We start from the raw sequence: 26818 nt of genomic DNA, 5'->3' as shown, positions 1-26818 counted from the left end.
CACAGGGGCATGTGAGAACCAAAGAGACCGCCCACCGAGCATGGGGACTGGGCTAGAAGTTGCAGGAGCAGGGGACAGCTCTGCTGCTCCTTGGCTACACCCACCTGGGCCAAGTCACTTGATTCTTAGCCTCCCCGTCTTCATCTACAAGAAGGAGACAAACATCATCACAATAACAAACTCCAGTGGAGACTGTCTTCTCCCAGGGTTGCGCCAGCTCGTGGCTGCTGGTGTTTCTGCAAGAACTCAGGTGTTCTCCCCTGTAAGGCACTTCACCAACAGGACTGACACACAGCCATGGAAGCACCTACGAAGCAGTCCTGTTTTCTGTGGGAGGGAGGAGGTGTGGGAACTCGGACTGGGTAGGTCTCCCTGCTGGGCAGGTAGGGATGGCAGGAGGTCCCTGCCAGTGCCCCCAGGCCCGGCGTGGGAAGGACTGGGGGTTGGGGGAGGAAAACAAACACAACTTCAATTCCAGGCAAGGCTGTGGGGCTGTGCCTCTGAGGCCCTGGTGTGGTGGGGCCAGGAGCCCCCGTGGATTAATGAGTTCCAGGGGCAGTTGGCAACACAACTTTGACAAAAGCGTCCATTGAAACCGGCCATGAGTCATCTGCTTGGTGAGAGCAGCGGGGTGCAGGGGCCTGGCAGCCTCGCAGCCTCCCTGGGAAAGCAGACGTGGCTATGTCCACGTGGCCACCGTGGTGGCGTCCAGTGGGCGAGGGTGGCAGCCTCCCAGGCAGCAGAGGCCTCGTGCCTCAGTTTCCCAACGGTGCCGCTGGCTTTGAGACAATTTCCCTCAAATCATAAAACTAATACTCTATGGACAAAAAATCAGTATAAGAAAAATAAAACTCAACACATAAATTTGTCCCTAAGGATATCCTTGATCTTCATCATGACCTAGCTCCTTTCTTCCCAGCAGGTGACACAAGTCAGGTCACATGAAGCTGTGCCCCAGCTGCGTGTGCACAACCTTAGAAGCCACTGGCCCCGGATGCCAGGTCCCCCACCCACTCACCCAACTCGACCTCCCCTCTCCCTCCCACGTCCTGGCACTTAAAGGCAATTGAGATTAGAGACTCTGGGATTTTTATCATTGAACATGATGCTTACCTTGCTTTAGGAGTCTATCGATGACAAGCACAGTTCTCAATTTTTCCTTTTTTTTTGGCCCTTAAAAAATCATCAGAATTGGCCAGAGATGGTGGCTGGCGCATACCTGTAATCACAGAGGCTCAGGAGGCTGAAGCAGGTAGATCCTGAGTTCAAAGCCAGCCCCAGCAACTTAGCAAGGCTCTAAGCAACCCTGCAAGACTCTGTCTCAAAATAAAAATTTTAAAAAGGGCCGGGGATGTGGCTCAGTGGTTAAGTACTTGGGTGCAATCCTGGTACAAAAAGAAAAAGGAAATTATCAGAGCTGGTCGTTGACTTTTCAATACTTTAACTGTATTGAGCTTTTTTCTTATTTTCCCTGGTACACTCGTGTGCATGTACACACACACACAAGCAGATGCATCAATACTGTTTTTGTGGTACTGGAACTTGAACCTAGGGGCTTGCACATGCTAGGCAGGCACTCTACCACTGAGCTACAATCTCAGCCCTTTTCATTGTTTTGAGACAGGGAGGGCCTTGTGAAGTTGCTGAGGCTGGCCTGGAATTTGTGATCCTCCTGCCTCAGCCTCCCCAACCACTGAGATTACAGGTGCGAGAGGGCCCTCATTTGTTTTTTTTTTTTTTTTTTTTTTTTTTTTTTTTTTTTTTTTGAGAGGTGAACTGGACTATGATATACGTGCATGGGGCTGTCCTCTGGTGACATAACCAGGCAGATGTTGCCGTGGGGCTGGAGCGCTGGGCAGAGAGGGCATTTCAGGAGACCACTTCCAAATGGTGCTTAATAAGAGAGGTTTGGACCCTGTGTTTGGGGATGTCTGGAAGCCCAGAGCCAGCGCGTGGGTCTGAGCCCGTCCTGATGCGGGGTGGGCTCTTCTCTCCCCAGAACTGTCTCAGCAAACAGCAGCTCCTCTCGGCCATCCGCCAGCTGCAGCAGCTGCTGAAGGGCCAGGAGACCCGCTTCGCGGAGGGCATCCGCCACATGAAGAGCCGACTGGCCGCGCTGCAGAACTCTGTGAGCAGGGTGGCCTCGGATGCGCCCCCAGGTGGGTCACCGTGTTAGCATTGCTGGGGCCTAAACCCACTCGAGCGGCCCGCAGTTCTGTCCCCAGCCCAGGTCACCCCTGCAGGAAGCCCTGGACGGCCCTCCCTCCTCCCTGCCTCCATTTCCATCAGAGGGCACATGTTAACCCTGGCTGGTGTGCCTCTGTGTGTGAGTGTGTGTGTGTATGTGTGTGTGTGTGTGTGTGTGTGTGTGCGCGCGCGCGCGCGCACGCATTAAAACGGCGCCTACTGTCTCCCCCACCTGTCACCCTCTTTCCTCTTACACCTTCATTCTGGGCTACACAGCCATCATGGTCCCTATGATCCTGCAGAACTGCCATAGCAGTTGCTCAATAAATGTGGGTGGCATCAATGAATGGATTCCAATTAGTTAGAAATCAATCGTCAATCACGTCTCCACTTTCCTGTCCCTACCCAGTGGGACAGCAATGAGCTTGTCATTTAACAAACTTTTTTTTTTTTTTTTAAGTACTCTTAATGGAACTAAGGGCCTTGCACATGCGCGGCAAGCGCTCTACCGCTGAGCTTTACTCCCCATCCTTAAAGGGCTGTTTTTTAGGGCAGTTTTAAGTTCAAGGCAAAACTCCTGGGAAAGCGCCAGAGCGCAGGCGCACGCCCCACCCTGTGCTGGCAGCCCGCAGCCCGTAGGCTCCGCTGCGCTGTGCGGGAGACGGAGGATCGTTCCGTGTGTTCAGGCGTGAAAAGCATCCTCCAGGGATGTTCCAATGCGGGGAGGCGGGGAGAGTCCCGCTTGTCGAGGTTGCAGCGCGGCCCGAGGCCCCTCTGCAGGGGACAGCTCCGACCGCACAGGGGCGCCTTCCCCTGGTTGACCCTGCGGGCGGGCGCGCTGGACGCGGGTGGGTGCTTTCCTCTGGCTCCAGGTCTTGGGGCGGGCGGGGACCGAGCCTAGGGCCTGACCGCACCTGCTCACCGCAGACACACCATCGGGGCGCTCTTTGCAGTGGAGACGGTTTCCTGGGCCGCTACTTTACAGAGGTTGTGGTGGCAAATCCAGAGGCTCAGCGCGGAGCCCCCTCCTTCTTCCCTTGGCTGCGCTCAACCTGCCAATCAAAACACCCTTCCAAGGCAGGTGAGGCCCCAGCCCTCAGTGGGGTTCCACACACCAACTCCAAGGGGCAGGCAGGGCGTCCTTCTCCCTACAGGCCAAGAGAAATGGGTTAGCAGCCTCGGGCCCTTGATCCAGTGATTCTATTTTCTCCTGTTAAAGGCTGGACTCCACAGAGCCTGTTCCACGGGATTGCAGAGAACTGCCCGCAGGGAACCCTATAGCGCGCCCTGCCTGTGTCCCAGGCCCCTGTCCACCAGACTCAAGGAGAGGCAGTGCTCATGATATCACTGGTCCTCTCATCTCCAGCTTGAGGCTTTCTTCCCTGAGCCAGGTTAGGTGTTTTTAAAAGTGGCAAGTTCTCTTTTTAAAAAGTGCCCATCGTGTACTGTGCCTCACAAGAGGTGCTGGACACAGTGCTGGGTGCGTCACAGGGGTCCAGCCCCGGGACAATCCTATCAGGTTGTCGTGAGGTCCCTGGGCCTCGGGAAGGCCAGACATTGCCCCAGGTCAAATGGCCAGTAGTGGGGAAATTATCTTCTGCTTTGTTGTGGGGGCAGGGGCATTTGCTGGGGGTGAGCAAGAATAATTGCTGGTCTTCCTGTTTCTGGCACCAGGCCCTGTGTCTCCCTGTCCCCAAGCTGCTGATCTCATTCCCTACACACTAACCTCATTCCAAAAGGTGCAGGGAATTCATGTGGCCCCAAGTACTCACCAGGACATGCTCATAAAGTGGATCGACCCAGGGGTTCCTCCTCATCCTCCACTAGAGCGTTGGCCTTCAGCTGTCTTTGGGGATGTGATTGACGATTGATTTCTAACTAATTGGAATCCATTCATTCATGCCACCCACATTCATTGAGCAACTGTTATGTGCCAGATACTATTCAAGCTATCTAGGTACAATTACTTGTGTTGCCCCTACAAGTGATTTTTCTTTCTTGAGGGTTTTTGTTTTGCTCTTGGGTTTTTTGTTTGTTTGTTTTTTCAGTACTGGGCATTGAACCCAGAGGCTCTTTACCACTGAGTTACACCTCCACCCATTTTTTAAAATATTTATTTTTAGGTGTAGATGGACACAACACAATGCCTTTATTTTTTTATGTGGTGCTGAGGATCGAACCCGGGTCCTGCCCGTGCTAGGCGAGCGCTCTACCACTGAGCCACCATCCCAGCCCCAACCCCCCACCCATTTTTATTCTTTACTTTGAGACAGAGTCTCAGTAAGTCGCCCAAGCTGGCCTTCAGCCTGAGATTCTCCTGCCTCAGCCTCCCAAGTCACTGGGATGACAGGCGTGTACTATCATGTCTGGCTCTTTCTTGAGGTTTTTAAATATTTCTTCTTCCCAAAGAGACCCTATTCCTTTCCCCCTACAGTATTTTAAACTTTGTCAGCATGATAAAGTTATTTAAAAATAACTATGGAGTCACCTATCTCAGGCTCTGGGCAGCGCCCTGTGGGCCTGCCTGCCTCTGGATGTGAGCTCCCTCCTGCTTCAGGAACTCCCCATTAACAAGAACCCCTGAGAGCTTCAGGGATCAGCTCCTGCCCTCCTGCCCCTCCAGGCTGCCCTGGCTGCCCCATGGAGAACCCTTGCTGAGTCTGGCTGGGGTGGAGTATCAGGGCATAGTGCGGTGGCAAGCATGATGCCCTCTGGGCCTCTTGAGGCTGGGTTTTGTCTGTCTTGGTTGCAAGTGGCAAGTTCTCTTTTTAAAAAGTGCGTTTTACCTGGGGACGCAGGGAGAGCCCAACACATGATATGTCATTCATCTGCTTGTTCAAGAACCATTTATAGGTCATTCACTAAGCGCCAGGTATAGGGCTGGTGCTGGGGACACAGCAGGGCCCAGGCCAGACTGCACCCGACAGAGAATACTAATCCCAAGGTGGAGACAACCCGGCCAGCAAGGATGTTCAAATGGTTGCAAATCTAAGAAGAAAGTCAGGGAGCTGTGGGGCGATGTGCCCTGGAGGTCTCGGCTGGCCATGGTGGCCGGGGAGCACTCACTCTGGGAGGTTCTAGCATTTGAGTAGAGACCTGAAAAGCAAGAAGGGGCCAGCTGGGAGAAGTTCTGGGGAACATTTCAGGCAGAGAAGACAAAAGCCGAGGCCGGGAGATGTCCTGAACCTAGCCTGTTCAGGACACTTAAAGAACCCTAGTGAAGCCAGGGCTGGTGGTGGACACCTGTAATTCCAGTGACTTGGGAGGCTGGGGCAGGAGGATCACAAGTTCAAGGCCAGCCTCAGCAACTTAGCGCGGCTCTAAGCAATTTAGGGAGACCCTGTCTCAAAAATGTCTGGGGATGTGGCTCAGTGGTTAAGCACCCCTGGATTCAATCCTCAGTACCAAAAAGAAAAAAATAAATAAAAGAAAAAGAAAGAAACCCAGGGGGCTAGAGCTCCCAGAAAGCAGAGCCAGTAAGTGGCAGCGAGAGGGCGGGGCAACCACGACAGGGCGGAGTTCGCCCCCTCTGAGGCTCCCACTTGGTGTTGCTGAGCCTTTCATCAAGCAGACACCCCAAGAGCCCCTGAGGACTGGGTGAGAGGTGTGTCCTGCATGGCACAGCCTACAGCGGGACTCACAAAGGTCCACCTCTGTAAGCCAAGAAGCCGACTGTGGCCCGGAGGAGGGCTCCTCACCCTTCCTTTTCTCCTTACAGTTTCCTGCCCAGCGCTGAGCGCCCCACCTGACGGCAGGAAGTTCGGAAGCAAGTACTTGGTCGACCATGAAGTGCATTTTACCTGCAACCCCGGCTTCCGGCTGGTCGGGCCCAGCAGTGTGGTGTGCCTTCCCAATGGCACCTGGACAGGGGAGCAGCCCCGCTGCAGAGGTATGGCCCGCCCAACGCACTGCTGGGGTCTGCTGGGTAGGAAGGGTTGCTCCCTGGGACACTTTGCCTGATTCTTTAATCATTCCTGGACCACAGAACATGGGGAACTTGTCTGATCCATGACCTTGACTCCAGGCCTGGGCTGATCTCTGCATGAGTTTGCTAACCCTCACAACAAGGTTGTGTTCTTGCATAGAGGGAGATTGAGACCTTGTGGTAAGGTCACATAGCTGGGGACACTCTGACCCCAGAGTCTTTGTTCCTCAACACCTTCCTCTCCCCTGGATTCTGGCAACTGGGTCTTATTAGTTGAGGGCAAGAAGCCACCCGTGCTTGAGGAGGGGGACAAGAGGCAGGGCCTGCAGTGGTCACTCTGTTCTGGGGCTGCAGTCTGCTTATGAGCTGCAGGGGTTCCTCAGGATGGAGGGAATCCCTTGGGTGTTCTTTGTGTCTGTAGACAGGCTCAGGGAGAGCGCTTTGAGGTGTGGGGAGGCAGGACACGATTTTTTCTGTATGCTAGTTTGAAAACAGAACTTTATGATGTGGAGTGCCGGGTTTCAGTTCTCGCAACTAAAAGGCTCAGGGGTCATTCCAGTTGAACTGGGCTGACTGGGCTGCACAAAATAACCACACAAGAGACACAAATACCTTTTTCTTTGGGGGGTCTCTGTGACGGCTCCTCTGACCTTAAGGGTCCTCAGGAAGAGAGAGAGCGAGACCACCCGCTGACCCCTTTTATTGAGGAGAAGCTATTCAAATGAGGCAAGAGGTCAGGTTTCAGGGGGCTGAGTCTATCTTCATGATGTCCACTGTCAGCAGGTTGACTGACAACTGGGTAGGCCAATCAGGGAAATTCCTCTGAGACCAGAAGTGTCAAGGCAGCTGCAGTCCACTAACTTGGGAGAGGCCGTGTCCAGCAGCTGCTGAGAGATGGGTAGTGACCTACGGGTACTTCACTGCAGCCACCACAGGGTGACCACCAAGCCCAGTTTATACTTAGATGAAAAATACCCATCTCCAGCCCATTCTAGGACTGGCCTCCTTGCTCCCTATGCCAACCCTTCCCAAATGTTAGTGTACGTGGCCCTGGTACAAGTCCAGGTGGGCTGCACCATGTGGTCCTCTGGTGGGGAAGGACAAATGGCCAGGAAGGAGGCTGCAGAGACAGAGCTCAGGATGAGTCTGGAATGAGCTGGGGAGTTGAAGATCAAGAATCAGGAGAGCACCACGTGGGACCATGGAAGAGGTCAGCAGACTCACTGCCATGGTTGGCAGGCAGGACCGTCCACTCCACACAATGATCTTCCAGGGAGAGTCTGACCTTCCGGGCTCTGACTTCGGTGAGGGGCTACTTAGCTCTCCCAAGACATCAGGCAAGAGGCAGTGAGTCTGTGCGGATGTCCCCCCTGGCCAGTGGGTACGAACCCTCTGTCTAGTGTAGCTTGCTTGTGACTGGCACCACACTGGCTGGTTAGGGCCCCAAATCCATCCATGCTCTGAAACTCTCAGGTTCTTCTCTGCTTCTAGTCATAGCAGGAACAAATACAGGGTGTTTCTCAAAGTTGAGTTAATATCAGTAATAACTAGAGAATATACTAAAAGTGACGATTTCCTTGGTCTCATCTTTAAAGACTCCAGCTGGGCGGGTCTTTGGAGGCCTCAGTGCCTGCTTCCCGTGAGCTGTCTGGGTGGCTCTGGGTGGCTCTGGAGCACACTGCACAGAGTCATGGAGGAGGTCCTGCTCAGCATGGGGAGTCCTCCCTCATGACAAGAGCACCAAGGTGGAAGAATCGGACCGACAGGCCCAGGATCCCTAGAAGACACCCTCGTCAAGTCGCAGAAACGGAGCTCACCTGGGGGGGCGCCGGGGGTCCCACCTCTGTCACACAGTTCTTTTCTATGCCTGGGCTCCTGGTCCCGACGTTTGTAGCTCTCTGCCCGAACACATCCTCCCAGGTCTCTTCTCCGATCCACTCCTCTTGTCATCTGAATCACACGATGCTCACCATAAATGCATGCTCTCGTCAAGGACAGAGAATATGGGTGGTACCCAAAGAGTGAGCCAAAAGCACCAGGCCATAGAATGCCTCTGACTGCACCTCAGATTAGAAATGTGAGCGGGCGTTGTGGTGCACACCTGTCATACCAGCTCAGGAGGCTGAGGCAGGAGGATCACGAGTTCAAAGCCAGACTCAGCAACTTAGCAAGGACCTAAGCAACTTAGCAAGACCCTGTCTCTAAATTAAAAATAAGAAGGCTGGGGATGTGGCTCAGTGGTCAAGCACCCCTGGGCTCAATCCCTGGTACAAAAAAAAAAAAAGATTAGAAATGTGGGGAGTTTGTATGGAGCCTGTCAAGAAATGAGCATCCTGGGCAGATCCAGAGAGGGCGACAGGACGGGTCCAGGGGCACCTGTGTGTGTGTGTGTGTGTGTGTGTGTGTGTGTCTGGCCAGTGAGGCCCCAGTCTCCCTCCCACAGACTCCAGGTGGAGGCCAGGCTCTGTATCTTCCACTGGAGGCCCCCAAAGAGAGGCAGTGGCCCCCTGGCCCTTGGGGTCAGGCTGACACCAGTGTTCACACCTCTTGGCTCTCTGCCCACCTCTCCATGGCCTAGTGGTGGCCCACTCTTGGAGCGGGTTGGTGGCAATGATGGAGCTGGACCACAGGTCCACACAGCAGACCAAGCTCCATGGCATTTGTGAGCAGTTGTTCCAGCCCCAGTCCTGGAAACTGGTCACCTGAGAACAGAATGGCTGGCGGAGGGCACAACCAGGCTGAGGTTACAGAGCCATGGAAATAGGTCCTGTCCCCTGACATCTGCACAGTCTGGACCCTATGGACAAACAGAAGCCCTCAGATAGTCTACATAACAAGGCAGCCCCACAGGAAGCCAAAGTCCTCTTGAATCCCCCCAAACAAGGCTGCGATTCTCCTCAGGCAAAGCACCTCCCTCTTAGAGCAGTGGGTGAGGGGCTCTTACATTGATGAGGGCAAGGGTTCAAGTTCCCATATGCTGCCAGCAGGTCAGCAGGCAGACCTCTTCTTCCTGCGCAGATGACTTGGACCTGGACTGAAACCCGGCTTAGGAAATTCATAAAAAGCACATAGCCTGAGGGCTTTGAAAATCATCTTTACCTAACTAAGATATGCAAATGTGTGTTGGGGAAAGTGGATGCATACTAAAAGCTATAAATAAGCAAAGAACAATCACCTAGCACTCAGAGAAAAATGGAGTGCACCTTTACAATCCGTGTGTCTACCTAGAACTCTTCCATAGACCCGTGGAGGGCATGAGCAGGGAACGGCATTACTGAAAAGTCCATCACTCCCACCTGGTGAAACATAGGAGAGCTTGCGGCTGTGAAACTGGGGGACTCTTTGTTCCCATTCCCAGCATCCTGCTGGGCCATCCCTCCCCTTGACAACACCCTGAATTTCACTCCTGTTTAAAGGTTGTTCCACCTTGACGCTGGCTAATGGGGACAGAGGGAGTGGGCAAGAGGACAGAGGCCTCCGCCTGGAACAACTGTCTAACACTGCAGCTTTGCACACTAAATCAGTATCTCGGGTGGAGCATGGCCGAGTGCCAGGCCCGCTCCTCACAGAGGGCAGGGTTGCTGAGGAGAGGAGCCAGGGCAGCAGTCAGCCCCATGGTGACTCTTGCAGCTCTTGCAGGTGGAGAGGGCAGTCAGGTCAGGTGGGAATAGAGAGCTCTGGAGGAGTCCCGTGACAAAGGGAGTTGGCTCATGATTGCCTTTTGTTTTAGAGCTGGAGTCACATCTGTGTTTGGGAATCCCTTCTCTCCTAGGTACCAGCGAATGCTCCAGTCAGCCTTGTCAAAACGGCGGAACGTGTGTCGAAGGTGTAGGCCAGCACAGGTGCATCTGTCCCCCAGGGAGGACTGGGAGTCGCTGTCAGCATCAGGCTCAGACTGGTATGTAGCTGCTGCCGGCTGGTGGCAATGCTCCACTGCAGGGAGGTGAGGACCTTCGTCACTGTCACCAAACACAGATGTGTCGGGAGCTCAGTGCCCCTCAGTGGAGTGTGTCTGTCCTCTCTGGTGGATATCCTCCCATCCCTAAGGTGGTCACTTGGACGGAACCTAGCTCTTCCATGCAACCCAGTAGCTCGGCCCGTGGGGATGTGGCTGAGAAGCCCCACTGTGGCCCTCTGCTCCATCCGCATCTCAGCCAGCAGAAGCCTTTCCTCCAACCTTCACTTGCTACAAGATGGGCAGTTGCTGATGCACTTCAAAGCATTTGAAAATCTCAACAGCCAGACATTTGAGTAGTGAGTCCCAGTATATTCCTAGCAGAGGTTTAATGGACCACACGGTGGCTCGTTTTGCACACGGCAAGAAAACCTCATAACAAGGGGCCTGTGGAGAATGGACAGGGTTCCCATGCTCTGCTCAATCAAGACTTCTATTAAAAAACAAAAAAAGAAAGAAAAAAAATTCCAACCCAAAGATGTTCTTTTCCTTTGCCAGAAAAGCCTAGTGGGGTCTCTGTGGGGGAAGCGCACTGGTGGATGGTGTCCAGTCAGTACTCGACCCAGCCCAAAGTCAGGTTTGAATAGTGCCCCCGGGGATTTGCCTCTCACTGTGCCTGGACTAGGCTAGTGAGTCAGCCTGCTGGGTGCTTCCTCTAGGGGAGCCCAGGGCCCCCGTAGCTCCTGTCCTGGGGCCGATTTCTGAGGACAGGGCAGAGGCTTCTTGGCAGCCCCACTGCCTCTGTTTACAAACAAGGGGAGAAGAAACGGCCCCCACCCCAGACTTGGTCACTGAATTTTCTACCCATCCACCTCATGTTGAGATTTCTTTTGCTGTAGGACCTTCAGGACACTGTCCCTCGGGTCCAATGGTCACTATGAAATATCTGTATGACCAGAATCCTCACCATGTTAAGGCTCTTAAAGCAGGAGACAGAAATGTTATTCACCAGTTGGTGGTCCAGATTCACCAGCTGGTGGGCCAAGGGGGAGGCTGCAAGTCTAACCTTCTAGAACCTCCTGCGGTTTGAGTCCACCCTTTATAGTCCAAAACCACATTAAAACATAAGTGGCTGTTGCTACGATTCAAAACCATGAGATCTAAAATCATAAGCAGAAAAGGGAGTGGGCCCAAACGTCCCTAGTTGAGTACAAATTAGGGAATGGTTACTAATGTGTAGACAATCAATCTCTTTCAGGGTACATAGACCAAATTTAAAAACCGGGAACCAAAGGCAGAGGACTTTTACATTATATAAGAATTGTCATTTTGTGTTGCCAAACATGCTTTGCTAAGCAACCGCTGATGGGCACAGAGGCAGGGCTTTCCCTGGGAGAAGCATTTCTTACATGACGTGGAGTCTCAGGGCAAAATGGAGTCTGTTTGATTATTGCCCAAGTAGCCTGGCCCATAACAACCAGGAAGGTGAAAGCAGTCCTTAGTAGGTACATCTATCTAATGCCAGCTCTTGTTCTTACAGTGTCTGTGAAAAGCCAGCAGACACCTGAGCTCTTGCTCACCTGCCCGGAGCTAGAACCTTCTTTTCCTTCCCCTCAGGGGGCCTGTGTCCTTGCAGCTGGGGTGGGGGAGCCTGTCTCCAAATGTGTGTGTGTGGTATTTTTTTTTTTTTTAAGACAGGTCTTACTATATTGCCAGCTGGCCTTGAACTCCTGGGCTCAAGTGAGCCTAGCCTCTTGTCTGACTCAGCCTCCCAAGTAGCCAGAACTACAGGCATGTCCCCCAATTTCTTTTTTAAAAAATCAATTCATCTTATTTTAATTGTGATAAAATATAAATGACATTTGCCATTTTAATTGCCACATTCACACCCTATTGCTTGCTACACCAACCAGCCATCTCCAGGGTGCTTTCATCTGCTAGACTTGGAATTCTGTCAGATTCCCCGTACCTCGTTCCTGCCACCAGCCCTGCCCACCTCGTCTGCCCCATGGACTGGACAGCAGGTGCCCCCTGTGAGTGGAGTCACAGGGGACTGTTGTCCTCCTGTGCCTACCAGGAGTCCTCCCACTGATTCCTCTCCAATTTCCCTTAACCACATAAGAGCTCCAAATCCTTTGAAAACTTTGTAAAAATAGTTAGAAAACTAGTTTCTGTTCTTGGTAACACACACACCCACACACACCCCAAAAAATAGAGACCCAAAGTTTTAAACTCAAGGGATTGCTGTTGTCCCTGGAGTTCAAGTGTTTTTTAAAAGGAAGGGAGCAAAAATTTGCTCCCCAAATGTAGGCTCTCGCTTCACTCATTGTTTCTTTTGCTGAGAAGAAGCTTGAATGTTCTCTCTTATAAGTGGATGCTGATCCATAATGGGGGGGACATGGGGAAAATGGAATAGCTTTGATGGGACAAAGGGTAGGGAGGTGGAGGGAGGAGCATGGGGCAGGAAAGGTAGTGGAATGAGATGGACATCATTACCCTAAGGTACATGGATGTCTGCACATACCTTGCGTCGCTATGTTGTGCACAACTAGAGAAATGAGAAGTTGTGCTGCAGTTTTGTACACTGGATCAAAATGCATTCTGCTGTCATACCTAATTTTAAATACATTGATTAAAAAATAAAAAGCGCTGGGGATGTTAAGAAAATAAAATAAAAGGAAGGGAGACTTCGCGCCCTGGCGGGCCTTGGCGGGGACCGTCCGGTGGCCTGCGTCTCCACGCGACATCTCACTCGTGCGCCCCAGGTCCTCGCGGCTTGGGCGCCCTGCCGGGGTCCTGGGGACCTGCGCGTCTTCCTTCTCCACTCCAGGGGCAGCGCTTGGGAAGGGCCGCGCGGGGCTCCCCAGGGCTGGGCCCCCCGCAGGTGCACCCGGCCGGCACTGAGGAGTCCAGTCTTCTCCCCGCAGCGGCCCAAGAGGACGAGGACGAGGGCGACGTGGCCGGTGATCCTGCCTTCAGCCGCGCGCCGCGCTGTGCGCAGGTGGAGCGGGCGCAGCACTGCAGCTGCGAGGCCGGATTCCACCTGAGCGCCGCGGCCGGCCGCAGTGTCTGCCAGGGTAGGCGCGGGCTCGCGGGGACCCGGGGACAAGCGGGGGGAGTGGCGGGGCTCCCACCGCAGCCTGCCCACCTGCAGGGAGTCCGCCCCGCCTCAGGCACACGGGAAAAGAGCGGGTGGGGCGGAGGACGCCTCCTGGGCGTGGTCTCAGAAAGCCCCGCCCACTTTGCGGTTTTGATGTTAAATAAATGGATGTAGCTGCTGGGTAGACCCTGTGGGTGCTTGTCCGAAAGCCAGCTTAGAGAAAGCAGCGGGGCGGGGTGGGGATCCCAGGCGCCTCCCCTTGTCGGATCCCGGCCCCGCCTACGTGCCCAAGCCACGCCCCTTCGTGGCTTGAAGAGCTATGAGCCCTGTTATCCCATCCATCCTGGTTAGTGTCACATGGGCAGGTGGCAACAAAGGACAAGAATCTCTGTGCTGGTAGACGGGGCCCTGGAGCTGCACACGGGTCTGGTTTCGTTCCCTAGTCCTCTCTGGGCTTAGCTTTACTGACCAATCCATCTTTGCTAACCGCACCTGATTACTGAAGTTCCTTCCCCAAACCACTCAAGCCACCAGTTCAAATCTGAGATTTGGTCATCTGGTGCTAACAGGCTCATTTCACAGCAGCAGAAAGGAGACCCTTGTATTCCATTCCCAAAGATGAGGGGAGTGGAGATGGGGCTGTGACTCTTGGGGGTGTGAGGGGTGAGGAGTGATTTGCCACCCAGCAGGGTCTCCCCAGTTAGTCTGCAGCCTTAGAGACGCTGTCCAGGAACTGGCACGTTGGGTGGCTCCCTCTCCTTCCAGCCCCGGGCTCTGGAGAGGGGGGAGGTGGCCTGCTCCTCTTCCAGGTGCTCTACTGCACCTCAGGCTCAGCAGCTACCCTAAGTCCAGCAATAGCCTCAACTGCTAGAGAATGGGGGCACCCTAGTTGGTGGCTGGATGACACCGACTTCGTTGCTCCTGAAGTCAGCGGCCTTTCTCTCCTCAGATGTGAACGAGTGTGAACTCTATGGGCAGGAGGGGCGGCCCCGGCTCTGCATGCATGCCTGCGTGAACACCCCGGGCTCCTACCGCTGCATCTGTCCCAGTGGATACCACACCCTGACTGATGGGAAGACCTGTGAGGGTGAGTGAGCTGCAGCAGGGGCAAGTGGCCCTGGGTCTGGACAGTACCATCTGCACCTGGTCACCAGCTGCTGCCGCCACTCATCCTAGCCCCGACCTCACAATCAGGAGTCTCCGTTAGGGGAGTCAGTGTCTCAGGTCTATTTGATCTTTAAACACAGCAACAAAAGGGCCTCTCAAAACCAGACCATGCCATCTAAATAGGAAATGAGTTGCTTAACCTGTGGGAGTGACTGTTTTCAAGGTCAGATCATTTCCACCCAGCTGGGGCTGGACCCAGAGGCAGTCGGCCACTTCTGATGTACAACCTGGAGAAGCCCATCAGATTCCAAGGCCCTGTATGGGCATCTGCAAGGCCACCCTTAAAAGGGATGATACCTTACAGTCACTGTGCCTCCATGTGGCCAGATACACAATGCTGGCCATGTCCATGGCTAGCTGGGGGCAACAGGAAGGCGGAAGGCCCAGGGACTGGCAAGAGTGAGGCCTGCCACTATCCTTGGGCTTGAGCACTGAGGAGAGGATGGGGTTTATCAGAGCCTCCTAGATGGCTGGGGGGATGCAGATGGCTGGGGCAAGGTGCAGATAGCTGGGGGGCTGGTGGCCACCACCAGATCTGGCCCCAGGCAGGGACCCTTCAGAGGAGCACACACCCACCGTCCTGCCTCCAATCTGCCAGCCCAGCTGAGAGTCCAGAGGGCTGAGAGTCCAGAGAGAGCCCAGGCCAGTGAGCCTCCTAGAACAGAGGGGGTTGGATGGGCACAGGTAAGAAGGACATGACTGGCTTAGGTTCTACCCCGTGCTGAATCCTGTCCCTCAGCAGTGGCCCCCTGGGGGACTGGGTTGAGCTTTCTAAGGCTGGTTCCAGGAATGGTGACAAGGGGCCTTCATGGACAAGTGGGAGTGGGAGGCACCCAGGGGGCAGGGGAAGATGTATAAGTGGGGGTGGCTGGCGGAATGGAGAGGCTGAGAGTTCTTGCAACAGTCACTGTTGTCACCAGCCCCAGGGACAGGGACATACTAACAGCAGGCCTCCTGTGACCCCACCTCTCAAGTGTTGACATTAATAAACAAGAATAGTCCAGTTCTCCACAGCAGCTCATAGTCAGAGCATGGTAGTCCCCGTCATCCATGGAGGGTACGTTCCAAGACCCCCAGTGAATGCCTGCAGCCAAAGCTGGTACCCAGTCCTGTGTACGTACCTATGTTCAGTGCAACTTATAAATTAGGCACAGTAGAAGATTAACAGTGAAAACTAATATTAGAGCAATTATTAAAATACACTCCAATAAAATTTATCTATAACATGAATTATTTCTAGAGTTTTCCATTTCATATTTTTGGACCGTGGTTGACCACTGTTAACTGTAACTGAAGAAAACAAAACTGTGGATAGGGAGGGACTGCTGTAGACAGCCCAGGCTCCTTGGGTGCCAGACCCTGAGCTCTGGTGCTGCAGCAGGCCTCTGGCGAGAACTGAGTCCACTGACGTAGAACCACCACACTCTGGCAGGACCCACAGCTCTGCTCCCCCCCCATGTACCCTCGTGGACACAGCACACTGAGGGCAGTGCTGCCCACTAGGGCAGTGGCAGGGGCCTCCTCCATGGGCACACCTGGGCATGTTCAGGAAGAGGCAGCTCCCTGCTAATCTCTCTTGGGGGTCCCTTGCAGGGCTCAGGGGGTCCGCCTCTGGGACTGAAGTAGCAGGAGCCATCCAAGGAACTGCCCCCCAGCCTATCCCACAGTTCATGGAGGCCCACAGAGGACTGCTTGACGTGGGGAGAGATGGTCTCCAGCGGGGGGACTCCCTGGGTGCTTGGAAGGAGGGCAGAGCAGGGGGTGTCTGCATCTGGCCGGGAAAGAGCCCAGGAGGAAGGTTTTTCTGGAGATTTGAACCTCAGCATGCAAACACCAACACAGAGGCCTTTGGGCTGAGAGGGAGGGAAGGAGGACAGATCCTGGGGAGCGTGCTCCCCAGCATGGTTCTGCAGCACTTCTGCAGGCCCCTGGTCTAGATGGCTGGGGGTGGTTCCTGCCTGAAGATAAGTGCCATTTGAAAGTCCATCTTGTGTGGAGTGCTGCACTCAGAGCCTGTTGGGACCGCTCCTGTGGTTTGGTGATGGAGGGAAAGTCAGGGGCGGGTGGATGTTTACCCTGAGTTCCTATCCTGTATTTCAGATGTTGATGAGTGTGCAGGTCCACAGCCCGTGTGCCCGCAGGGGACCACATGCATCAACACTGGGGGAGGCTTCCAGTGCGTCAGCCCTGAGTGCCCCGAAGGCAGCCACAACGTGAGCTATGTGAAGACTTCTCCCTTGTGAGTACAGCCAGGGCCACCCACAGCTCTTTGCACCCAGGCTCCCACCTGTACTTGTGGCAGGGCTGGACGCCTCCAGGCCTTGGGGGAGGGAGCAGCTGTGTCACAGGAAGGATGAGGGCCAGGGAGCAGGGCCACCAGCTTCTCTGAGCTCCCATTTCCCTTTAGGGGTTTGCATTTAACACTTTGCCATAAGAACCCAGCTTGTCACGGGACATTAATGCACCAAGGGCTCCCCCGCCACAGATGATGGTGGCACTGCAGCCACCAGTGGGCATGGCCAGGGAGGGCAACCAGACAGAAGCAGCTGCTGCTGATGTTACCTTGAATCCCACAGCAGCCAGAGGCAGGTACACATGACACGATTTGGAAGATGGTCATTTTCTCAATTCCACGTAGCTGGTAACTAATGGACCGAGTCATGCTGTGATTCCCTGCACTTTGTGTTAACATCATCTGCTTTTCCAACAGTGCTAGAAGGTTCAACACCCAGTATGCTCCACACTTAAACAGTAGAATTGCCTTTTTATGGGAGATGGACATTTACAGGGAATAACTATCCCTAGCACAAAGCCCCCACACTTCTCAAAAAGTTCCTGAGAGCCCTCACACTATCTTTAAGATGCAGAGAAGTGACTTCATAAGCTTAGTTATTTAAGTTGCTCTTTGGATCAAAGCAGAAATTAGACGCAGCAGGAAAATGTGTAGCACCTAAGAGTGACAGTTATAAAAGAGAATGAGGACTCTAGAACCTTCCTAAAGGAAGGGACCTGTCTGTTGTGGCCTCCAGGGACATGAGATTAATAGGTGGGTGTGATATTTGATCTGCAAAATCATGATGGTCAGAATCACCAGACACTAAGTTTTATTTGTCTTTTGTGTTTGATAAGATAGAGAAATACCGAAAACCTTTCCATGGGACCCTGATTCTAAGTGGGTAAGGAAGACAGAGTTTCCTGCTTTAAGAATAAATGTTGTTGTATCTGGAAAGTTCGTGTGTGCTGCCCCACACTGCAGCTGACTGTGGGGGTCCCTCCATGACAGGGGGAGGTCTTCCCACCTGCAGAAAGGGGACCTGGTTTGAATTCCAGTGTTGCTATCATTATGAATCTTCCCAGGCTTTGTTTTTCTTTAAAAACTATAATAATAGCACTTCAATATAGACGTGTATACACACACACACACACACACACACCCCACATGAGTCAGCAGGGCTCCCAGGACTGGAATACATGCAGAGTCCCTTCCCTGGACATGCCTGACATCAGCCACATTCTCTTGCCTGTAGCTCCGGAGCTCCTGGGTGAGGGACTCAGGGCTGGGGCAGGCCCCCTGGTGATTTTTGCAAGCTGGCAGGTGGGGGGGGGCCTCTAGAGCTTCCCCAAGTCTGACTGCGTCCATCTTACCTCTGCTCCAGCCAGTGTGAGCGAAACCCCTGTCCCATGGACAGCAGGCCCTGCCGCAGCATGCCCAAGACCATCTCCTTCCATTACCTCTCTCTGCCCTCCAACCTGAAGACGCCCATCACGCTCTTCCGCATGGCCACGGCCTCGGCCCCCGGCCGACCTGGGCCCAACAGCCTGCGGTTTGGGATCGTGGGTGGGAACAGCCGTGGCCACTTTGTGATGCAGCGCTCAGACCGACAGACGGGGGAGCTGATCCTCGTCCAGACCCTGGAGGGGCCGCAGACGCTGGAGGTGGACGTTGACATGTCAGAATACCTTGACCGCTCCTTCCAGGCCAACCATGTGTCCAAGGTCACCATCTTTGTGTCCCCCTATGACTTCTAAGGGTGCCTGGGGGTGGGGAGCGGGGGTGGAGATATGGGCTGATTCCTCTTCCCCAAGGACTCAACTGTGGGCACTGACTGTGACAGACGTCTCTCCCCTCTACCTTGCCCCTGCCCTGTCACCCAGGCTCAGGAGGGTGACCATAAAACTCAAACTGCCACATCCCATTTTTGTCCTGCTTTAAGGCTCTTCCCTTAGATGATGCAGTTTCTCAGATCTGTCTTGTTTTGTTTTTCATTTTTTTTTTTTAAGAGGCTGGGCAGCTTTTCAAAATGCTGCGTGAATGGCATTGAGTTTGTACCATCTGGGGAGGGGAACGCTCATGGCGTGTGTCCCAGATAGTGGTCAACCATTCTGCATTATTACAGACCTTGCTAGGAACAAAGTGCGTCTAGCCATGCTGAGGGCCCAGTCGTGCCCTGTGCACTTGGCGGAGGTAGTTTCCTCCCACCCCAGCCTTATGGTATCCCTCTCCCTTCTGTGGCACGCCTGCCAGCCTTTGTACCCGAGAGCCATGGGAGGGCCTGGACCTTGATCCTTCCAGACCAAGGAACTGATGTTAAAGCTGGATTCTGCCTGATTACTTTCCTCTTGAGAAATCACGTCTCAAAAACACAGCCTGGTGTCAGAGCTGAGGAAATAAAATCTATCGCTCCTCCCTGCCCCTCTGACTTCTCGCTGAGCACGCTGAGCACAAGACAGCCCAGTTCCTTCTGGGAGGGGACAGTGGGCTCTCTTCCTGCCTGGGGGTTGGACACACTGGAATAAATGAATAAGAGAGAAAGCACAGGGTAATCCTTGGGTTGGGTCCACCAGTCTCATTTGTCTTGGCTGCATGAGTGACTGGAAGGACATTGGGCCCGGACAGTTTAGGAAAATGCTCACATCGACTGGATTCCGTGGCTTCCTACTTCTGGCAGAAGAACCGAGAGGTGAGACCCTCCAGACGACCGAAGCAGGAAGATTGGCCAGGACCGAGAAGGGGTGGGGAGGGGCCGTTCCAGTGAAAACCCCGAGGCTAGTGGGGCTGGGGCTGGGCCTGGGCGGAAGGTCCATACCCGAGCTCCTGGTAGTCCACTGGTGAGTTTCTCTCATACATATTTTATTTAAAAACTGACCTGGGCATGGTGGGCATGCCTGTAATCCTCCTACAGACTCAGTGAACTCACCGAGATTGAGGCAGGAGAGTTGAAAGTTCAAGGTCAGCCTCGGCTATTTACTGAGATCCTGCCTCAAAAAAGAAAAGATAAGAGCTGGAAGTATTTTATAGAATTGGAAGAAAAAAGCAAAAATTCAAAATGGCAGCTGGGATTATAACTCACTGGTTGGGCACCCCTGGGTTTAACCCCCAGTACTGCAAAAAAGAGAGGGGTGGTGAAACGGCGCCAGAGGAAGTGTGTCCTTAGTTTGCTAACCAAGCTTCTTATGAAGGTGGTTTCTGGCATGGTCTGTCCTTGTTCTCTTTGTGGGACAAAAAAATGAGACATGGTCAAGAGTTGCTTTTGAAATTTTCCTTCTCCCATGGGCTCAGCAATTTAGCTGCTGTCTAACGGCAGAACAGGGATCTGAAAACCTGCTTTTCTGGGTTGATACAAGACTTACTCATCATCATCCACAGCCCTGTACTTCCAATGGTGATGTCAGGGTCCGAAGCCCACACCCCAACCAACCAGCTGTGCAGAATCCAGGCAAGAGAGCCCAAGAGCCCGCCACGCGCCTGCAAGTGAGAGCACTGTGCCGCTCCTTCCTCCGCCAGGGGTGGGGTAGCTGGGAGGGACAAGCCTTTCACCTCCCAGCACACAGGGAGTGGTCTGGGGGTCCACTGAGCAGGTGCCCCCCTAAACCAGTACATGACTAGTTTGACGCCAGCCAGACCCAATGTAAAGCAACATGTTCATCACCAAGATGGGCCTTCATCAAACCTGCTGCCCATTTATGAAATCACATGCTAAGCCCCAGACTCCATAGCACCCAAATATGAATGCCTGACTGCTTGGGGCTCATGGATAATAGCTGAGACTTTCCCTCAGGCAATGTCTTGTTCTTCGTGCTGGGCTAGTCAGCTTTTCATTACTGTAACAAAATCAAGTGGTAAGCAGAAAGGGATTATTTTGGCTCATTTTTGTTTTTTTGGCTTATTTTGGTTTTGGAGGTTTTAGTCCAGATCACTCCATTGTTCTGGGCCTGTGGCGATCGAGGCAGCAAACCATGGCAGCAGTGCATGTCACAGCAGAGCCAGGAATCAAGAAGGGCAGGGGACCAGAGCCCACATCCTCTTCCAGGGCATGTCCCCAGTGATATACAACCTCCTCATTAGGTCCTGCATCTTTAGCTTCCACCAACTCCCAATAGAGTGCCAAGTTTGGGACCAAGTCTTGAGCACATGGACTTTGAGGACAGGCAGATCCAAACTGCAGCAGCACACCTCTCCTCACTCTCCCCAGTGGAAACCTACCGCTCCATCCTCCCTGGCTTCAGTCCAGGCCGGCCAGGGTAGCCAGCCATTAACGGATGTTAATTTTCACCTCTTTCCTGCTGGTAAGTTTCATATCCTCTGGGTTGAACTTTAAAACATTTACATAAACTTGCAAACACATAAAAAAGCAGAGAGAGTAGTATAATGCATGCCATGTGTCAATCACCAGCTTTGACAGTCAACGCGTGACCTCTCACCCCAACTCGGGACGATTTTGAAGTATGATCCTAGACATCAGTTCATTTCATCTGTAGTTTTCAGCACATGTCTCTGAAAGATAAGGACTTTAAAAATAACCTCAATACCATTCATATCTAAAAAATGAATAACGGGGGCTGGGATATAGCTCAGTTGGTAGAGAACTTGGCCTCGCATGCGCAAGGCCCTGGGGGTTCTAATCCCCAGCACCACACAAAAAAATAAATAAATAAAAAATAATGGTTGCTCCACCCCTTCAAATAATCATTCTTCACATTTCCGAGTGATTCAGGTTGTTTTTTCTTTGCTTGAATTAGGTGTCCTTCAGTCTGTAGCAGGGTTCTCACACTGCAGCATGGATAGTTAGAGAGGAGACCACTGGATTGTCCCTTCTGTAGACTCCTCAGTCTGGGTTTTCTAGAATGTGTCTTACAGTGTCTTTTAACATGTTCTCTGTTTTGTATAAACCAGTGGTTATACCTAGAGATCTAACTAGATCCAAGTGAGCTTAGATGTGTCAAACCCATTTCATTGGTGGCAACAGGTCCTTCCAGCAGGAGGCACCCACTGTCCCTCTTTCTGATGTCATCAGCCTTAAGAATTATTGCGCAGCCCTTACTTTAGGGTCCAGTGATGTTCTAGTGCTACTTTCCTCATTTATTAGCTGACGTGATTTGTGAGGAGGGACTTCCTTTCACCAATTCTGTGGTTACCCTGAGATATGATTTGTATGAGAAGGGCAGGACAAACTTTTGATCTCCCCTTTATTTTCCAATTTTCAAAACGAGGTGATTCCCCAGCATCTTTGCAAGGGGACCAGGGCAGCTGTCTTCTTAAGTCACCGTGAATTCGTGTGCTCAGAGCTCGGCTGCTGTGGTCCTTCCTGTTGCCCATATTGTCCCATCTTCTGCTCTGAAGAGCTGCTCTAAGTTGGCTGATTCCTTTTGACAGGACCCTACTCGTCTTGCTTGTTTCCCAGTTATTTTGTAGGAAAAGATGTTTCCAGCACATATCCCGTATTTCCTGTCTGGGCCCTGAAATCAGCCACTGCTTTCCACAAATCCCTGGTTCCTTCTGGAAGGGAATGGGAGACAGAGGTCAAGATCTTTGTTCTGGTGCAGGTCTTTTGGCTTCACTGTGTACAGCTGAGAAATATATTTTATTAGTACTTTTGAAAGACAAAACACTATGTAAGTTAATGCTGATTCTTCCAATTCAATTCACAACTGTTTTTTTAATACAACAAAACCTTTCAATATCACCAAAATAATTTGTAAATTTAAAAAAATCTTCTGAATGACAATGTCATCAATGACATCCTGCAAACATGATTACTGAAGACAGTTAAAATGCTTCTTTTGTGATTTTTTTTTTTTAGCTGTAGTTGTACACAATACCTTTGTTTTATTTATTTATTTTTATGTGGTACTGAGGATCGAACCCAAGGCTTCACACATGCTAGGCAAGCACTCTACCACTGAGCCACAGCCTCGGCCCCTCAACTTGCTGTTTTTATATCACTTGGGATAGTTCCCCTCTCTGTGGTTATGTCCCAAATTACAATCAGGATAGTTTCACTTCATTTTGCTGAATAATTTTAGAAATGGCTTGTAATTTTAATTTTGTCTTATAATTAAGCAAGCTGTTACATTGTTCCAAGGTCAAGTCCACAAAATAAGGAGCATCCAGAGAAGTCCGCCTTCTAACCGAGCCCCTTCCATCCATTTCCTCCTCTTGCTGTAAATAATTTCCCCATATACACTTCTATTTTAAAGTGTATACATAGACAAATGATAAATGTCAGCATATATTTTACATTCTCCTTGATCTTGTTTTTTTTTATTTTTAACTTTTTGGCTGGGGGCTCAAGTGTCCCTCTTCATAGAGGCCACCCCACCCACCCTTGCCAATGCTGCCCACCCCCTCCAATCTCTCTTAATTACCTTACCCTGTCTCATTTTCTTTGAAGGTACTTTTCACTATCTAAAATTATCATAAACACTTTTTCCCAATATCTTGGACCCTGGTGTCACCCAACTAGTATCCGATTCCATTTCCCACCTTCTCAAAGGAAGTCTGATTGGCTAAGGCCCCTCTCGAGCTTACCCTCAAATTCACATGTTGAAGTCTTATTCCCCGGTGCCTCGGAGTGTTCCTGTGTGTGGAGACAGGGTCTTTAAAGAGTAATTAAGATAAGGCATTTAGGGTGGACACTAATCCAAAATGTCTGGTGCCCATGTAAGAAGGGGTTAGGACATAAACACACAGGGAAGACCACAGAGAGACGGAGAAGACAGCCATCTGTGAGCCAAGGAGAAGCCTCAGGGGAAACTAGCCCTGCCAACCCCTTGATCTTAGACGTCTAGGGCCCAGCATTGTGAGAGAACCTATTTTCTGTTGTTTGTATCACCAGGTGTATGGTATTTGTTATGGCAGCTGTAGCTTACTGATACACTCCCCATTTCCATCCTGTATCCTAGGGGGAGGCAACAACCCACATCCCAATCTCCAGGTGTGAGGAGGGGCTGGGGCGGCAACCACTGTGAATCATCCTAGGCCAAAGGGTGGTAGAGACCCAGAACAGAGCAGCCGTGAACAGTGTTCCTAGGGTGATCCTATGGGTGGAGAGGAGGGAAGGGCTGCCTCCTCACAGCGTGACTGGAACAGTCTCTTTCTTTTCCACCAATGAGAATGCTGGAAGCCATTTTTCTTGACAAGGAGGGAAGCTGGGAGAGGGAAAGACTCCTGGTGAAAGGCAAAGCCCAGGAAAACAGAGCTGGGTTCCCGGCTGAAATCCTCCAGGGTCTCTTCCTGGGTTTCCTGTTATGTGAGATAATGCAGGTGTTAGGGTTTGGATGTGAGGTGTCCCCAAAAATCTCACACTTGAGACAGTGCAAGAAGGTTCAGAGGAGAAATGATTGGGCCGTGAGAACCTTAATCCAATCAGTGCATTAATCACCTGATGGAATTGAGTGGTCATTGAAGGCAGGTGGGGTGTGGCAGGAGGAGGTGGGCATGGGGCGTGGCTTTGGGGTACATATTTGTATCTGGCGAGTGGAGTCTCTCTGCTTCCTGATCATCATGTGAGCTGCTTCCCTCTGCCACACTCTCCTGCCATGATGTTCGGCCTCACCGCCAGCCCTGAGGAATGGAGCCGGCCTTCTATGGACTGAGACCTCTGAAACCATGAGCCCTCAATAAACTCTTCCTCCTCTGCAGGTTATGGTCGGGTCTTTAAGTCACAGCAGGGAGAAAGCCGACTGAGACAGTGGGTCTCACCTGGAGCTCTCTTGTCTGCGCCTAGAGCTTCCTTCTGGGTCTCAGCAGCTCCAGAGGGCAGGCCTCCTGTCTGCGAGCTCACAGAGGAGCTCCAGCACCTGCCGCCCCACAGCAGTGAGGATCCACACTCTCCCTGCTCTGGGACTGTGACGGGCAGGCCCTTCTGCCCCCTTGGGTGGATGCAGAGGGGGGGACCAGCCCTGGTTAAGAGGTAGTGCAAGTCTCTCCCAGGCCAAGTTAACCTGTTGCCGGTGTCAGAATCCCCACAGTCCCCTCCTCTGTCATACAGCAGCTGGCTCCTCCGTTGTGGGGCTGCCCTGTCCTCCATGCCCGAAGGATCAGTGACCTGCTGGTGACTCACCGGGGGTGAGCAAAACCTGGTCCTCTGTTGTACATGGCGGAGGTTTTAGGGTTGCTAGCTATCCTGACTCAATCAGGCCAGAAAGGGGAAAATGAAATGGGGGGTTCCCTCCATCACTGATCATACCCCCCGATGGATGGAAGAGTAGCATGCCTTCAGCTTCTATGCCTGCTTTAGCCCTCCAAAAAAGAAATGCCAAGATGACCCGAATCAAAGGCTGCACTGGCCTTCCCAGCATCACGGTGGCCCTCGGGCAGAGCGCTGCTCTCCCCCAGACACCTGCCTTGGGAGCACATCAGGCCTCACGTTGACGGTTGAACTGTGTTCCCCAAGGATCTGTTCAAGTTCCAACATGACACCTGTGAGTGCGAGTGTGTGGAAACAAGGTCTCTGCAGATGCACCTGGTTAAAATGAGGCCACGCTGGATTAGGGTGGCCCTGAGTTCAATGGCTGCTGTCTTCAGTGTCCTTACCAGAGAGAGACACAGATACCCAGGGAAGGCGGGGGCAGAGACGGGAATCCTGCTCTCCTAGCCCAGGAACACCAAGGCTGCTGGTGTTCCACAGAGGCGAGGAAGTGGTAAGGAAGGACCACCCTGGGAGCCAGCAGAGGGACACTGGCCCTGTCGACGCCGTGATTCAGATTCTACCTCCAGGACTTGGGGACTACACCTCTGTTGTTTCCAGCCAGCCACCCACTGACAGTGCTTGTGACGGGGTGACACCAGCACGCTGAGTATCTACCTGCCCTCTGAGCATCAGCTGGGGTCGGTCACCCTGCCTTGCTGGGGGAGGGGCTGCCCCACCCTGGGGCACAGGGACAGCCACCAGCTGTCACCAAGCAGATACTTTCCTCTCTTCAAAAGTCCACTTTGCATCTCGGGCAGCTTTTTTCTGCCAGTCATCTTGAAGCAAGAAGATGACTTTGTTAGGGTGCTGCTGCTCAATTCAGTCAGAAAGGTCAGCCGTGTGCCATGAGCGCAGTCACCAGGACGCCTAGGAGGCTGCTTTCAAACAGTGTGGTCTTTTGACGAGTTTTGTAACTAAGAAGGACATAGTTCTACTTGCTTCGGCAGCAAAGGCTGAAACCCGGGACCCCATCAGCATATTTCATAAGGAGGTTCATGGACTCCAGGGACAGGAAGGAATTTGGACCCTTAATCCCAACCCTGGATTAGCCAGAGGCCCACAAACCCTCCAAAATCCAAATCCTCCTTCCCCAGGGTCTGCAGGACTGAACCCCAAGTCTCCCACCTCTCCAGCCACATTCCTGTGGCAGGTAATGCAGCTCTGTCCCCATGTTGTGGCCTGAATGTTTGTCCCTCTCCAGATTCATACGTTGAAACTTAACCCCAGGGTGGTGGCGTTAGGAAGCAGGGCTTGTGGTGAGTGACCGGGTGATGAGAGTGGCCCTTTCATGAATGCCCTCTAAAGCACCAGCCTCTCTGCCCTTTCACCATGTGAACACCCAGCAGGAGGCACCGCCTAGGAGCCAGGGAGGGGTCTCACTGGACACTGAGAATGCTGCTGGCACCTTGACCTTGACTGCCCACCTCCAGCACCGTGAGAAGTGTGATTCTGTTGTGATCTGCTGTCTACTCTAAGGTGGTTTGTTACAGTAGCCTGCACTCAAGATCCCCCGGACAGCAAGCCGGGGAAGCCTCCCTCCTGTCTTGTCCACTGCGAATGAACCAGCCGGAGCTCCCACCCGTCTCTGCTTCAGACAAAGCTAGTGACAGACAGAGCCCGGGTTCTAGGCCCACGATGAGGACCAGGCTCTGCTCTAGGGCGCAGAAGGCACAGCCACATTTCCTTTTCCAGGCTGCAGGGAGAACAACATATAAACTAGATCAAAAGTCAGACTGCAATAGTCCAGGGTAGGGCCTTCCCCACATCTGCAAAGTCCCTGCGGTGTCCCCTGGAAGTCCACGTACAGCAATCCCTCCCGAAGCTGGTGGGGTCAGCTGTCGGTGGGCAGGCCACTTCCCGGTGTCCCTCCATGGCTCTCATTTGCCACACTCTCCTCAGGATAGGAAAAGCTGCCCTGCTGTGGTGAGGCTGTGGGGAGAGCTGGGGATGGCCACAGACTTCAGAATGGGCTCTCCTGGGGCCATCAGAACACGGACACCACACACCATCCAACATCTAACACCACACACTCACAAATGGCCAAAGGCAAGAAGAGTGACGGGCCACCTCTC

The 26818-nt window shown here is 52.7% G+C and overlaps 1 protein-coding gene across 1 annotated transcript; it reads left to right on the top strand.

Moving 5' to 3' along the window:
* The first annotated feature begins 40 nt into the window (after positions 1-40).
* Positions 41-18303, top strand: Fbln7 (fibulin 7). Its single transcript, XM_034637346.2, has 8 exons — positions 41-262; positions 2000-2159; positions 5906-6076; positions 9885-10010; positions 12935-13084; positions 14057-14194; positions 16375-16513; positions 17931-18303. Exons 1-8 carry the CDS (start codon positions 41-43, stop codon positions 18301-18303), a joined length of 1479 nt encoding a protein of 492 aa, XP_034493237.1.
* The last annotated feature ends 8515 nt before the right edge of the window (positions 18304-26818 follow it).

This window comes from Marmota flaviventris, chromosome 14, assembly GCF_047511675.1.
Source record: "Marmota flaviventris isolate mMarFla1 chromosome 14, mMarFla1.hap1, whole genome shotgun sequence".
Classification (NCBI taxonomy): domain Eukaryota; kingdom Metazoa; phylum Chordata; class Mammalia; order Rodentia; family Sciuridae; genus Marmota; species Marmota flaviventris.
The sequence above is the reverse complement of the archived record's forward strand: the minus strand, read 5'-3'. Positions and strand labels throughout refer to the sequence as shown.

What these genes read in the sequence shown, in the direction of transcription:
- Fbln7 (XM_034637346.2), top strand. Translation starts at nt 41, where the DNA reads ATGGGGACTGGGCTAGAAGTTGCAGGAGCAGGGGACAGCTCTGCTGCT. An exon ending in GGAGCAGCCCCGCTGCAGAG is followed by an intron (nt 6,077 to 9,884) that starts GTATGGCCCGCC and finishes CTTCTCTCCTAG; the next exon opens with GTACCAGCGAATGCTCCAGT. An exon ending in TGATGGGAAGACCTGTGAGG is followed by an intron (nt 14,195 to 16,374) that starts GTGAGTGAGCTG and finishes CCTGTATTTCAG; the next exon opens with ATGTTGATGAGTGTGCAGGT.